General features: G+C 37.5%; 1 protein-coding gene across 1 annotated transcript; it reads left to right on the top strand.

Moving 5' to 3' along the window:
- Positions 1-8,524: 8,524 nt before the first annotated feature.
- On the top strand, positions 8,525-9,648 carry LOC119507239 (endoribonuclease LACTB2-like). Its single transcript, XM_037800376.1, has one exon. The coding sequence runs from the start codon at positions 8,539-8,541 to the stop codon at positions 9,403-9,405; it is 867 nt and encodes a 288-aa protein (XP_037656304.1). The 5' UTR covers positions 8,525-8,538; the 3' UTR covers positions 9,406-9,648.
- Positions 9,649-13,914: the final 4,266 nt, after the last annotated feature.

Raw genomic sequence — 13,914 nt, 5'->3', positions numbered from 1 at the left:
TGGGAATGGAAAGGGGTGATGATTGTTAATGGGATTATAAATATCAGAGCTGTATTGAATGTGAACAGGATTGAAAGGGGTTGTTTAAAGGCATAAACCCCAGAGATCAGCACTACAAATATAGATACGTGCTTGCATGATATAGTTCTAAGGTATGACACTGGTACAGAGAGCTGACAACAGAATGGTATACAGGAAAAATCTACCTGTTGCATAATAGGGAATATAATTAATAGGGATAACTTACTAGGACCACACAAATACTAGGAACAAATAACTAAGGGCTGAAAAGAGCTATGGGGTGTTTTGGGTCATGAGAATTGTTTAAAATGGAGAGTGATGATGATTGTACAACTAAGTGATGATAATGTGAGATATGGATGGATTATCATGGACCAAACATATGCTTTATGAATTTAGGAACCCCCTACTTTATAAATCAAACCCTCAGTCTTCAAGCTTGCTTTTATGAAACTTATGGTTTAAAGGGGAGGCTAAGTCCACCTATAATTATGCCTAGCAGTTACTTTCAGAGAACCTCTTCTGTTGCTCAAGTGTGCATTTTCTCTCTCTAAGCCCAATTCTGCAAATAAATTCATCACTCTCCCCCTGACATGGAACAGGAACCCCCAGGTGAATGAGTCTCCCTGGTGACATGGGACATGGATTCTGGGAATGAGCCCGACCCTGGCATTGAGGGACTGAGAATGCCTTTTTGACCAAAATGGCGGAAAGAAGGCAACAAAATAAAGTTTCAGTGGCTAAGAGATTTCAAATAGAGTTGAGAGGCTATCTGGAGGTTTCTCCTATGTAAGCTTCAGCTAGATATGCCCAATGGCCACAGTATGATAAGCCCAAGTCAACAGTAGTACTGAAAACCCTAAAGAATACCTGGATCCCCATCTGAGACTCTATAAAAGTTTCACTCACTAAGTTTATTCTTCATGAACTTCAATCCTGTAGAGTGTTCCTATGCCAGCTAAGTCCCAAAACCCAAAGGAAATAGCCTTGTCAAGAACATCAGTCAGATTTGCTCCCTTTTCCCATGATGTCGACACCCCTTTTCAACAGGAAGAAATTAGGACGGTCACTGCCTAGACATCCCGAAGACTGGGAAAGTGATTAAACTAGAGAAAGGGGTAACAACAGACAAGATGGAATGTAACAAAGGTTTATGAATACTGAATCTCTATATAATTTTCTTTTTCTTAGTTGCCGGGGTTTTGGAATAGCTAGAAGGAAAGAACTGAAATGGTGGAACTGTAACCCATAGCATTCTTTGAAATTTGCTCTATAGCTACTTGTTAAGTTGTAATTTGAAAGTTATCACCTTTTTGTATATATATCTCACAATAAGGAAAAACCTGAAACTATGGTACTGTAACTCATAACATTTTGGGAAGTTTCCTATATAACTACTTGTTAAATTGTACTTTTTGCATATATGTTATAGTTCACAATAAGGAAATAATTGAAACTGTGGATCTGTAACCCATAATATTCTTTGAAATTTGCTCTCTACTTGTTAAACTGCACTTGGAAAGTTATTACTTCTATGTATATATGTTATATTCCACAATGAAAAGATATGATTATAAAAAAAGAGTAAACTCTGAGAGTTGAATTCGAGTGCACAGGTTATCAGGGGATAGAAAATGGGCAGAGAATGGGCAGTCGATTAAGGAGTACAGAATGTTCAAATAAGGCTCGTTCTAAAGGATCCTAGATTGTAAGCTCTTATAGCAGTCACATCTATTCCTAAGTTTTAACTGTTATTTCTAAATTCTGAGATGCTGTGCTCTTTGTGATGCTGTGCATAGAACATTGGGTATCTGTGTGACACTTGAAACTCAGAGTTAGAATTACAAAGCTCTGAAAGTCAACATTACTCCATACAGCAACTGTTAAAGAAGCTGAATTAGAGAAGATGCCCATTAGAGATACGAATGAAATGGACTTGATTAGGACTAAGGTAAATCAGAATACAGAGTAAAGGATGATATTATCTGTATTTTAAACCTTTGATTTCTGTGTGAGACCAAAGGAAGAGATGTTTACTTGGTCCAAAATTTAAATTTACTGAAGACACTATCTAATTTAACCTGTCTGGTCAGTTTATTTAAACAACCCAAATACCTGGAACCTAGAATAGGGAATGAGATCCTATTATTCTGTACAGGTTAATGTAATACCTAGATACATTCCAGAATATTTTTTTTAGCAGAAAACAAAAAAGTATTGCGGGACTGGGGATAAACGTGGAACTATTAAACTTCCACACCTGGGGAATTCCTAATATTCTCTCAGGCACTAGGGACTCACAATTGATTAAGCCAACCCCTTGATCTTGAGGCTAACCTTTACAAAACTTATTTCTGCAATGGTGAAGCTAGGCCTGCATGTAATTATGCCTAGGAGTCATCCCCAGAGAGCCTCTTTTGTTGCTCAGATGTGGCCTCTCTCTTCAAGCCAACTCTGGCAATAAACTCACTACACTCCCCACCCGTCTACATGGGACATGACTCCTGGGGGTTTAAGTCTCCCTGGCTGCATGGGACATGACTCCCAGGGTGAGCCTGGTCCTGGCATCAAGGGATAGAAAATGGCTTTTGGACCAAAAGGGGGAAAAGAAAGGGAAGAAAATAAAGTTTCAATGGCTAAGAGATTTCAAATAGAATGGAGAGGTCATTTTGGAGGTTGCTGTTATGCAAGCTTTAGCTAGACATTGCAACTACCACAGTATGCCAAGCCCCAACCAACAGTACTCCTGAAAACCCTAGGGAGTGCACTGGGCCCTACCTAAGTCTCCATATAAGTTTTTATTAGTAAGATTTTTTTTTTTTTCCAGAAACTTAAGGTCTCCAGATTGATCCTATGCCAGATAAGCCCTGAAACCCAGAGGTACCAGTCTCTCCAAGAACCAATTAATTTAGCAATTAGTTTCATACCTCTGTCCCACAAGGTTGACAACCCCATCCAGCACAAAGAAGTTAAAATGGTCTTTGCCCAAATATCCCTGAAGATTGAGAGAAAGATCAAATGACAGGGAGAAGGTGTAACTGAGAAATTTGGATTTAACAAATGACTGCCAATACTGACTCATTATATAGATATTCCTTTTTATTGTCTAGTGTTTTAAAATAGCCAGATGGAAATACCTGAAATTGTTGAACTGTAATCCAGTAGCCTTGATCTTTGATAATGATTGTGTAACTATATAGCAAATAACAACAACAACAACAACAAAAACGTCAGTTGCCCATGTTTGTGTGGATCTACTTCTGGATGTTTTGTTCTGTTTCACTGATCTATATAGCTATCTCTGACAATACTACACTGTCTTAGATAACCTACCTCTATCGGAAATCTAAGATTGGCTGGAGTGCAATACAAGTCATCAATAAGGGAGAGGAGTAAGGAGTATGGGATGTTTGGGGTCTTCTTTTCTCTTTTTATTTCTTTTTCTGGAGTAATGCAAATGTCCTAAAAATGATCATAGTGATGAATACATAAATATGTGATGATACTGTGAACCACTGATTGTATACTTTGGATGGATTGTATGGTATGTGAATATATCTCAATAAAATTATGTTTCAAAAAATTAAACAAAACAAGAAAAAAAGTGTTACTCCACCTGTGCAAGGATATGAATGAAGAGACTTAAAAAAATTCAATCATTAAGAGAAAAGAACAATCATGGCCTCGCATTTCACTTGCAGGATCCACTTGATTTTACCATTTAATATTTTATCCTAGTAGACAACGTTAATATAAACTTGTAAGGCTATTAGAACTTGACACTTTCAGGGCAAATTCAAACTATTCATGACCTGTATGACTCTGATTTCAGTAGCTGTTTACAGCTGTGCTTTTGCCAAACAGACTGGCTCGCTTAGAAAATTTGTTGGGGAATATTTTCAGGAGGTCTTTGCACCCCCTAAAAATCAAGATTATTGCTTTCACCGTAAATATAAATAATTTATCCAATATTAACTACCTTTAAGAGACCAATAAATAGCTTTTATTGCTTATTCCATGGGCATGATCTACATTAACATGTAATCCATCAAGTTCTATGGTACATTCTGAAAATGTTATCTGGAAAAATCATGTTTTGAAAAGACCTCTTATTAAAACATTTACATTAAAAAATACTGCTTTGCAACATTTGTCACTAGAAATCATATTACTCACAACACAATAAGAAACATAATTTTTGACCAAGAAAACACTGTATTGAACTATACTAGAAACTAGCTCTGTTAAGCATAGTTTTCAATGTTCATAACTGAGAGTGTATTACATCCACCATCCAGCGCTAAACTCTGTGACTGCCAGAGATAAGGCTATAGTCCTTCTGTTCTCACTAAAGAGTGTATATATGCACACCCCACAGTTTTAAACGGAGTATTTCATAGAGATGACACTATAGAGAGTCATTCTCACAACCAGCTCTGTTAAACACTGTCATTCAATATTTGTCCCTAGAGGGTGTATTCCTTGTACATCACAGTCCTAAATGCCGGGTTTGGCTGAGGTAATCCTATAGTAATTCATACTAGAAACTAACTCTGTTTAAGTTAATCAAAATTTGTCACTACAGACTTGGACCACACAATGCTGTACCCAGAGTTTGACAAAGTTAAAATCTAGGGAATCATTCTCTCAACTAAAGCTGATACGCACAGGATTTCACTTTTGCCCCTTAGAGTGTGTTGAAGGCACCAGAGAGGGCTAAACACAATCATTGATGGTGATAATGCTATTAATGGCCCATACTAGAAACTGGCTTTGTTAAATAGTTCTTCTAATTTCTAATTAGAGAGTGTGGTACATGCACCACACAGGGGTAAGCAAGATTTGACAGAAAGAACACTGTGTGAGTCCCTCTCACAAATAGTTCTAATAAGAACACTTTTCAATATTTATCACTGGAGAGTTATTATATTCAACACGGCAAGTCGTTCACAAAACTAGCTCTGCTAAATAGAGTTGTTAAAAGTTTGTCACAGGTGTGTATGTTAAATGCTCCACAAATTGCTACACAAACTGTTTAATGGAGTTAACATTACAGTATGTTAGTCTTCCAAAAACCGGTAAAACACAGGGTTTAATCGATACAAAAAAGTACAGTACATGCACTGCAGACTGCTAAACACAGTGTTTTACAGAAATAAACCTATAGTATGTTATACTGGCTGCTAGCTATGATGAACAGAGTTGTTTAAAATTTTTCAGTAAAGAATGTATTACCTGCACCACTCAAGGCTAAACATTGTGTTTAACAGTGATTACTTTATGATGAGTCATTCCAGAAGCCCTCTATACTAAATACACGTGTTCAACATTTGTCGTTAGACAGATTATTACATGCACTGCACAGTGGCTGACAGAATTAACAATATATTAATTCTCACAACCATCTCTGTTAAGTAGTTTTTCAAAATTTGTCACTAAAGAGTTCATTAAATGTACCACACACTGCTAATCACATTCTTGACAGCAATAATAACATAATGATTTTTTCTAGCAAGTAGCTCTGTAAATCAATGCCTTTCAACAGCTGTCAGTAAAGGTTATAGTACCTGTACCATATATTGCTAAATGCAATGTGTGACAGAGATCATACTATAGCAAGTCATACTGGAAACTAGCTCTTTTCAACAGAATTATTCAAAATTTGTCACTAGAGAATATGTTACACGCATCAAACAATGCTAAGTACAGTGTTTGACAGAGATAATGGTACAGTGAATTGTTCATGCAACTAGCTCTATTAAAGATGGTTTTTCAATATTTGACAAGAGAGTATTTCTCATGCACCATAGAGTGCTAAATGCAGTGTTTCACAGAGAGAAGACACACAGGGCATAAGGAAGCCAGGCAAAGGAAAGCCTCAGCCTATCACCCCTATCCAAATGCCCTCATTTCCATAAGGGTAACAGACCAACGGGCCCAGAGGTCTGAGCTCCCAGGAGTAGAATATGCCCTCAGTTGACATTTTTCTAAGGTTCATAACAAGCTGACTACTTGGTCAGGACTTTGGCCAAATCAGGGTTAGACAAAACAAGGCTGAGACATTTGAGGTGAGGAGACGTGGGGGAAATCGCCACATTGGCTCCAACTCTGCCCGTCATGGTGCACTGCATGTTGGCTCCTACTAAACAAGACATGGAGGAACCGCAACTAAGCACCAAAGCCCATGAATTACAAACCACCAAGCCAGGCAGGCCTCTCATAGGAGGGGCCTTCCCAGAATGTGAGATGAGCCTGTTTACTTCTACTATCTGGGCATGTGAGAGCTCAGGGCATTTAGGCATCATGGAGTTATGAAAATGGATTGTCAATAGAAGAGTTGAGCTAGAAGGGAGACATTTATACAAAGCCATTAGGGACTGCACCACATGCCAGAAATCTAGACACTGGGAGTAGGAATTCACAGAGAAGGGCCACATCAGAACTGGCAAGTGAACTTCATTGGGCCTCTTCCTGCCACTGCAGGAGCCATTAAATACGCCTTAACTCTGGTAGATACCTCAGACCTTCCATTTTTTACCCATGTAAGGCCCCGACCTTGGCTAATATTATTGCAGATTTTAACAAAATAGCTCTTATACACTTCGGGAGTGCTACAACCAGACCAAGGCCTCCACTTCACTGCAAAACAAAGCAAAGTGAAAATGGGCATGACAAAATAACATTGCTTGGGATTACTTGCCCTGTCGTTCCATGGCAGCAGGTATCATCCATGTCATAGCATGTACTAGCACCTCATTTCTTTTTATGGCTGCATATTTCACTATATGGACATCCCATGTTTTGTTTATCCACTCACCTGTTGATGGACATTTGTGTTGCTTCCACTTTTTGCCTATTGTGAATAATGCGATGATGAACATTGGCATACAAGTATCCGTGCGCATCCCTCCTTTCAATTCTTTGGGGTATATACCTAGGAGTGGGATTCATGGATCATATGGAATGCTATGTTTACCTTTCTGAAGAGCTATCAAACTGTTTTCCACAGTGGCTGCACCATTTTACATTCCCACCAACCATGTACAATGGTTCCTGTTTCTCCACATTCTTGCCAACACTTGTTATTTTGAGATTTTTAAAATATTAGCCATCCTAGCGGGTGTGAAGTGTTATCTCATTGGATTTATATATGCATTTTTTTAATGGCTAGTGAAATTTAGCATCTTTTCATATACTTTTTGAGTATTTGAATATTTTCTCTGGAGAAATGTCTACTCAATTCCTTGGCCCATTTTTGAATTGGGTTTTTTGTTGAGTTGTAGGAGTTCTTTATATATTCTGAAGATTTAACCCTTATAAGATAGATGGTTTTCAAATATTTTCTCCAATTCTGTATGGTATCTTTTCACTTTCATCATAATATTCCTTGATGCCCCAAAGTTTTAAATCATGATGAAGTCTATTTTGTCTGTTTTCTTGTTACTTGTTCTTTTGGTATAAAATCTAAAAATCCATTGCTTACTACAATGACTGGAGATATTTCTCTATGTTTTCTTATACAACTTTTATGGTATTAGCTCTTATCTTTAGGTCTTTGATCCATTTTGAGTTAATTTTTGTATATGATGTGAGGTAGAGATCTACATTCACACTTTAGCATGTGAATTTCCAGTTGTCTCAGCACCATTTGTTGAAAATACTTATTTACCCCATTGAATGGACTTGGCACCCCTGTTGAAAACCAACTGGCTAGATGTGTGGCTTTATCTCTGGACTTTAAATTTTATTCTATTGATCTATATGTCTATTGTTATGCCAATAATACCCAGTTTTTAATTACTATAGCTTTGTAGTAAGTTTGAAGCCAGGAAGTTTGAGTCCTCCAACTTTGTTCTTCTATATTAAGATTATTCTGGCTATTTGAGGACCTTTGACATTCCATACAAATTTGAAAACCGGCTCTTCTATTTCTGCAAAAAAGGCTCCTGGAATTTTGATAGGAATTGCATTGAATTGGTAGTTCACTTAAGTATTGACATCTTAACAATATTAAGCCTTCCAATCCATGAATGTGAGATGTCTTTCCATTTATTAGGACTTCTGTAATTTTTTTCAGCAATGTTTTGTAGCTTTTGTGTACATGTCTTTCACTTGCTTGGTTAAATTTATTCTTAGGAATTTTATTCTTTTAGATGCAATTGTAAATAGAACTGTTTTCTTGATTTCCTTTACAAATCATTCATTACTGGTTGTTCTAGTTTGCCAGTGCTGCCGGAATGCAAAACACCAGAGATGGATTGGCTTTTATAAAAGGCGGTTTATTTGGTTACACAGTTACAGTCTTAAGGCCATAAAGTGTCCAAGGTAACACATCAGCAATCGGGTACCTTCACTGGAGGATGGCCAATGGTGTCTGGAAAACCTCTGTTAGCTAGGAAGGCACATGGCTGGCATCTGCTCCAAAGTTCTGGGTTCAAAACGGCTTTCTACCAGGGCATTCCTTTCTAGGCTGCATTTCATCAAAAACGTCACTCTGAGTAAACTGCGAAGACAGAGATGGCTGCCACGCTGCAGCGCATCGAGCGGCTGTCAGGTCGCGTGGTGCGCGTGCTGGGCTGTAACCCGGGTCCCATGACCCTGCAAGGCACCAACACCTACCTGGTGGGGACCGGCCCCAGGAGAATCCTTATTGACACTGGAGAGCCAGCAATTCCAGAATATATCAGCTGTTTAAAGCAAGCCCTAACCGAATTTAACACAGCAATCCAGGAAATCATAGTGACTCATTGGCACAGGGATCACACCGGAGGCATAGGAGATATTTGTAAAAGCATCGGTAATGGCACTACATATTGCATTAAAAAATTTCCACGTAATCCTCACCAAGAAGAAACTATAGGAGATGGAGAGCAACAGTATGTTTATCTGAAAGATGGAGATGTGCTTGAGACTGAGGGAGCCACTCTAAGAGTTACATACACACCTGGCCACACCGATGATCATATGGCTCTTCTTTTAGCAGAGGAAAATGCTCTCTTTTCTGGGGATTGCATCCTAGGGGAAGGAACAACTGTATTTGAAGACCTCTATGATTATATGAACTCCTTAAAGCAGTTATTGAAAATTAAAGCTGATATTATATATCCAGGACATGGCCCAGTAATCCATAATGCTGAAGCTAAAATTCTACAATACATTTCTCACAGAAATATCCGAGAACAGCAAATTCTTGAATTATTTCATGGGAACTTTGAAAAATCATTTACAGTAATGGAGGTTGTAAAAATTATTTACAAGGATACTCCTGAGCATTTACATAAAGTGGCTAAACATAATCTCTTGCTTCACTTGATAAAATTAGAAAAAGAAGGAAAAATATTTAGCACCATGGATTCTGAGAAAAAATGGAAAGCTAATCTTTAATTCCAGATTCATGAAAGCTTTGTTTTGGTTATTTTTTAAGAGAATGGCATGTTTTCGTAACTATGGACTATGTATAGGAAATACAGAGTATAACATTGAAAATAACCTTAGATATACTTTAAAATATACTTACGCTAACATATGTAAATTACATTGTACATCTATAATACAGATTGTTTATCTAATAACATTATCATAACATTTTACCCAAAATTCAGAATTCAAAGTTTATTAATTTCTATTAATAAATTAATAAAATAACTTTGTTTACTTTAAAAATAAAATTTTATGTAATTAAAAAAAAAAAAAAAGTCACTCTTAGTTGCACTTGGGATATTTGTCCTCTCTCAGCTTCTCCAGAGCAAGAGTCTGCATTCAACAGCCGTCTTCAAACTGTCCCTCTCTGCAGCTCCTGTGCTTTCTTCAAAGTGTCCCTCTTGGCTGTAGCTCCTCTTCAAAATGTCACTCACAGCTGCACTGAGTTCCCCATCCGTCAGCTTATTTATATGGCTCCAGTGACTCAACTTAGACCCACCCCAAATGGGCAGAGCAACACCTTCATGGAAATTATCCAATCGGAATCATCACCCACAGCTGGGTGAGGCATATCTCTAAAGAAACACTCAAAGAATTACAATCTAATCAACACTGATAACATCTGCCCACACAAGATTACATCAAAGATAACGGCTTATGAGGGGACATAATACATTCAAACTGGCACACTGGTGTATAGAAGCCCAACTGACTTCTGCATGTTTACCTAGTATCCTGCGACTTAGCTGAATTCAATTAGTTCCAGCAGTTTTTTTATGGATTCTTTGGGATTTTATATATATAGGATCTTGTCATCTTTGAATAGGGATAATTTTGCTTCTTCCTTTCCAATTTGGAGGCCTTTTATTTGTTTCTCTTGCCTCGTTGCTCAGGCTAGAACTTCCAGTACAATGTTGAATACAGTGGTGACTATGGGCATCCTTGTCTTGTTCCAGATCTTAGGGGGAAAGCTTTCAGTCCTTCATCATTACTCTGATGGTAGCTGTGGTTTTCCATATATACCCTTTACCATGTTGATAAAGTTTCCTTCTATTACTAGTATTCTTAGTTTTTTTTTTTTTAATCATGAAAGGATGTTGAGTTTTGTCAAATGCCTTTTCTGCCTCAATTGAGATGAGCATGTTGCTATTTTTTCCTTCATTCTATTAATGTGAAATTATACTCTGATTATTTTCTAATGTTGAATCATCTTAGACCACGGATGTTTCAACATATTGTTGGATTTGGTTTGCCAGTATTTTGTTGAGGATTTTTGCATCTATAGTAATTAGGGATATTGATTGATAATAATCTACCTTACCTATCAGGGTAATGCTGGTCTTATGAAATAAGTTAGGAAGTATCTTCTAGTTTTTTGAAGAGTTTGAAAAAGATTGGTCTTAAATTTTCTTTAAATGTTTGGTAGAATTCAGCAGTGTAATCATCCAGTCCTGGCTTTTCTTCATTCGGAGGTTTTTTTAAAATTATAGATTCAATCCCTTTACTTGCTATAGGTCTGTTGAGATTTTCTATTTTTTCTTGCATCAGATTAGGTAATTTCTTCGTTTCTAGGAATTCATCCATTTCATCTAGGTTTTCCAATTTGTTGGCATATAATTGTTCACAGTACCCTCTTATAATCCTTTTTATTTCTGTGAAGTTGGTAATTACACCCCACTTTCTTTCCTAATTTTTATTATTTATGTCCTCTATCTTTTTTTCATTGTCAGTCTGGCTAAAGGTTTGTTGATTTTGCTGATTTTTACAAAAAATTAATTTTGGCTTTGTTGATTATTGTTTTCTATTCTCTATTTCATTTATCTCTGCTCTAATCTTTACTATTTCCTTCCTTCTGCTAGTTTTGGGTTTAGTTTACTTGTCTTTTTCTAGTTGTTTTAGGTGTGAGGTTAGGTTATTGATTTGTGATCATTTTTCTGTTTTTTTCTTTATTAGAGAAGCTGTGGGTTTAAAGAACAATCAGGCATAAAATAAAGGATTCCCATATACCACCCCACCACAAACTCCTTGCCTCGGTGTGGAACATTTCTTACAATTGATGATAGCCCATTTTTATAATTGTACTATTATCTCTAGTCCATGGTTTAATTTAGGGTTAGTTGTATGTGTAGTGTAGTCCTATGGACTTTTAAAAATTTTTATTCTTTTGCCATATACACAATCCAACATTTCCTCCTTTAATCATATTCAGATATATATTTCAGTGCTGTTAATTACGATTACAATGTTGTGCTCCCATCACCACTATTCATTAACAAAATATTTTCATCATTACAAATAGGAACCTTGTACATTTTAAGCCTTAACTTCCCATTCCATATCCTCACCTCATTCCCTCTATTCTAGACTATGACTCTTATTCCAGTTGTTTCAAATCAATGAGATCATATAATATTTGTCCTTTTGTGTCTGGCATATTTCATTCAAGATAATGTCCTCAAGGTTCATCCAAGTTGTCACAGGTATCAGTACTTTGTTCCTTTTTACAGCTGAATAGTATCCCATTGGATGTATATAACACATTTTATTTATCCATTTGTCAGTTAATGGACACTCAAGTTGCTTCCATCCTATGACAATTGGGAATAATGCTGCCATGAACATCAGTGTGCAAATATCTGTTTGAGTCCCTGCTTACAATTCTTTGGGGTATATATTGAGTAGCGAGATTGCAAGGTCATATGGTACTTTTACACTTAGCTTTCTGGGGAGCCACGAAACTGTTTTCCACAGCTGGTAAACCATCTGTTGCCACCAGCAATGAATGAGTATCCCTATTTCTCTGCATCCTCTCTAACACTTGTATTTTCCCTTTTTAAATAGCAGCTTTTCCAGTGGGTGTGAAATGGTATCTCACTGTGGTTTTGATTTGCATTTCTAGTGAAGTTGAGCATCTTTTCATGTGCCTTGTGGCCATTTATATATCTTCTTTGGAAAGATGTCTGTTCAAGTCTTTTGCCCATTTTTAAACTGGTTGGTTGTCCTTTAGTTGTTAAATTGAAGGATTTCTTTATATATTGTGGATATATAAAGGGGGTCTGGTGGCATGTCTGTGTGTCCACTGCAGCTATGCACACTTCTGGCTCATGGAGACCATTTCGGGGTAACCAGGCACAGATAGTTCTAAGGGATCTAATATTTGGGGCCTCACCTTCCTCCAGAACTCTTTCCTGCACCAGATTCCCTGAGAATACAGCTGCAGGCTGGTGTCCTGCAGTTCATATCCCCCATCCCTTCCCCACTTTATAGGAGAGGGGACATCCTTCACCAAACCCAAATATATTCTATAATAATTTTAATGGTACAACAATCCAGAAGAAACTTTTTAATGCTTACAATCTTTCAGTCACAGGAAAAAATAACATCAACTTGTGTGTGTGTGTCTATGTTTTTTCTCAAAGAAATAATATTGATTAATAGAAAGACATTGGGGCATAAAAATACATCTCATTAGAATAAAATTCTGTATGAAAAGTGGATTGTTAAAAAGAGAGCTTGTGAGTGTGGTTTTAAATAGAAAATGGCAAGTACCAAATCTTTATTGTATGTTTACTTTGTTGGCTGCATTTAAAATAGAGAGATATCAAAGCTTTGTTATAAAATGTTGATTTTAGAAGACACCTGTATTCATTTCCTGAGGTTGCTGTAACAAAGTAGAACAACCTGGGTGACTTAGAGAGAACAGAAATTTATTCTCTCACAGTTCTAGAAGACAGAAGTACAAAATCAAGGAATCAGCAGGGCCATGCTACCCCAAAGGCTCTAGCAAGGATCCTTCCTTGCTTCTTCCAGCTTCTGTTGGCTGTAGACATTCCTTGGATTGGAGACGCAGCACATGGCCATATTCTCCCCTGTATCTTTCTGTGTCTCTCTCCTTCTAGGGACACCAGTCAGTGGATTTAGGACTCAGCCTAAATCCAGAATTCTTTCATCCCAATACCCTACTTCCTAGTAAGGTCACATTCACAGGTGCCACGAGTTAGGACTTGAACAGATCTTTTTTGGGGATACAATTCGACCCAGTCCAACACCAGAAGTTACATACAATGCAACTAATTAAACATAAAATTTTTCAAGTTTAGATGTCAACTTAAATGCGTGAGAGGGCACATCCTTAGGGGCTATAATTTGACCAAAGCCTAGAAAGTTCACTCTGGATTAACGGTTCAGGCGGCATGCTCCAATCCCCAGGGCTGCTTCTCAGTCCCGAACAGTGCTGGTACCAGGAGCCGGAACCCAAGAGCCCAAACCACACTTGGCCCCGTGAGCTGAAGCCTAGGCCAGGCAAAGGGACAGGCAGCCCATTTGTCCAAAGGAAACACAGTAAAAGTGCCTAAAGCAAAGTGAATTGACGGTTAGCACCACTGCAGTAGGGAAACAGTCTTCAAATCACACCTGGGGTTTCAAATATTTCAATTAGCTTGAGTCTACTCTCTATCCACAAACTGAACAACA

This window comes from Choloepus didactylus, chromosome 12 (assembly GCF_015220235.1).
Source record: "Choloepus didactylus isolate mChoDid1 chromosome 12, mChoDid1.pri, whole genome shotgun sequence".
In the NCBI taxonomy this organism is placed as follows: Eukaryota; Metazoa; Chordata; class Mammalia; order Pilosa; family Megalonychidae; genus Choloepus; species Choloepus didactylus.
This window is presented reverse-complemented; position numbering and strand designations above follow the sequence as displayed.

What these genes read in the sequence shown, in the direction of transcription:
- LOC119507239 (XM_037800376.1), top strand. Translation starts at nt 8,539, where the DNA reads ATGGCTGCCACGCTGCAGCGCATCGAGCGGCTGTCAGGTCGCGTGGTG.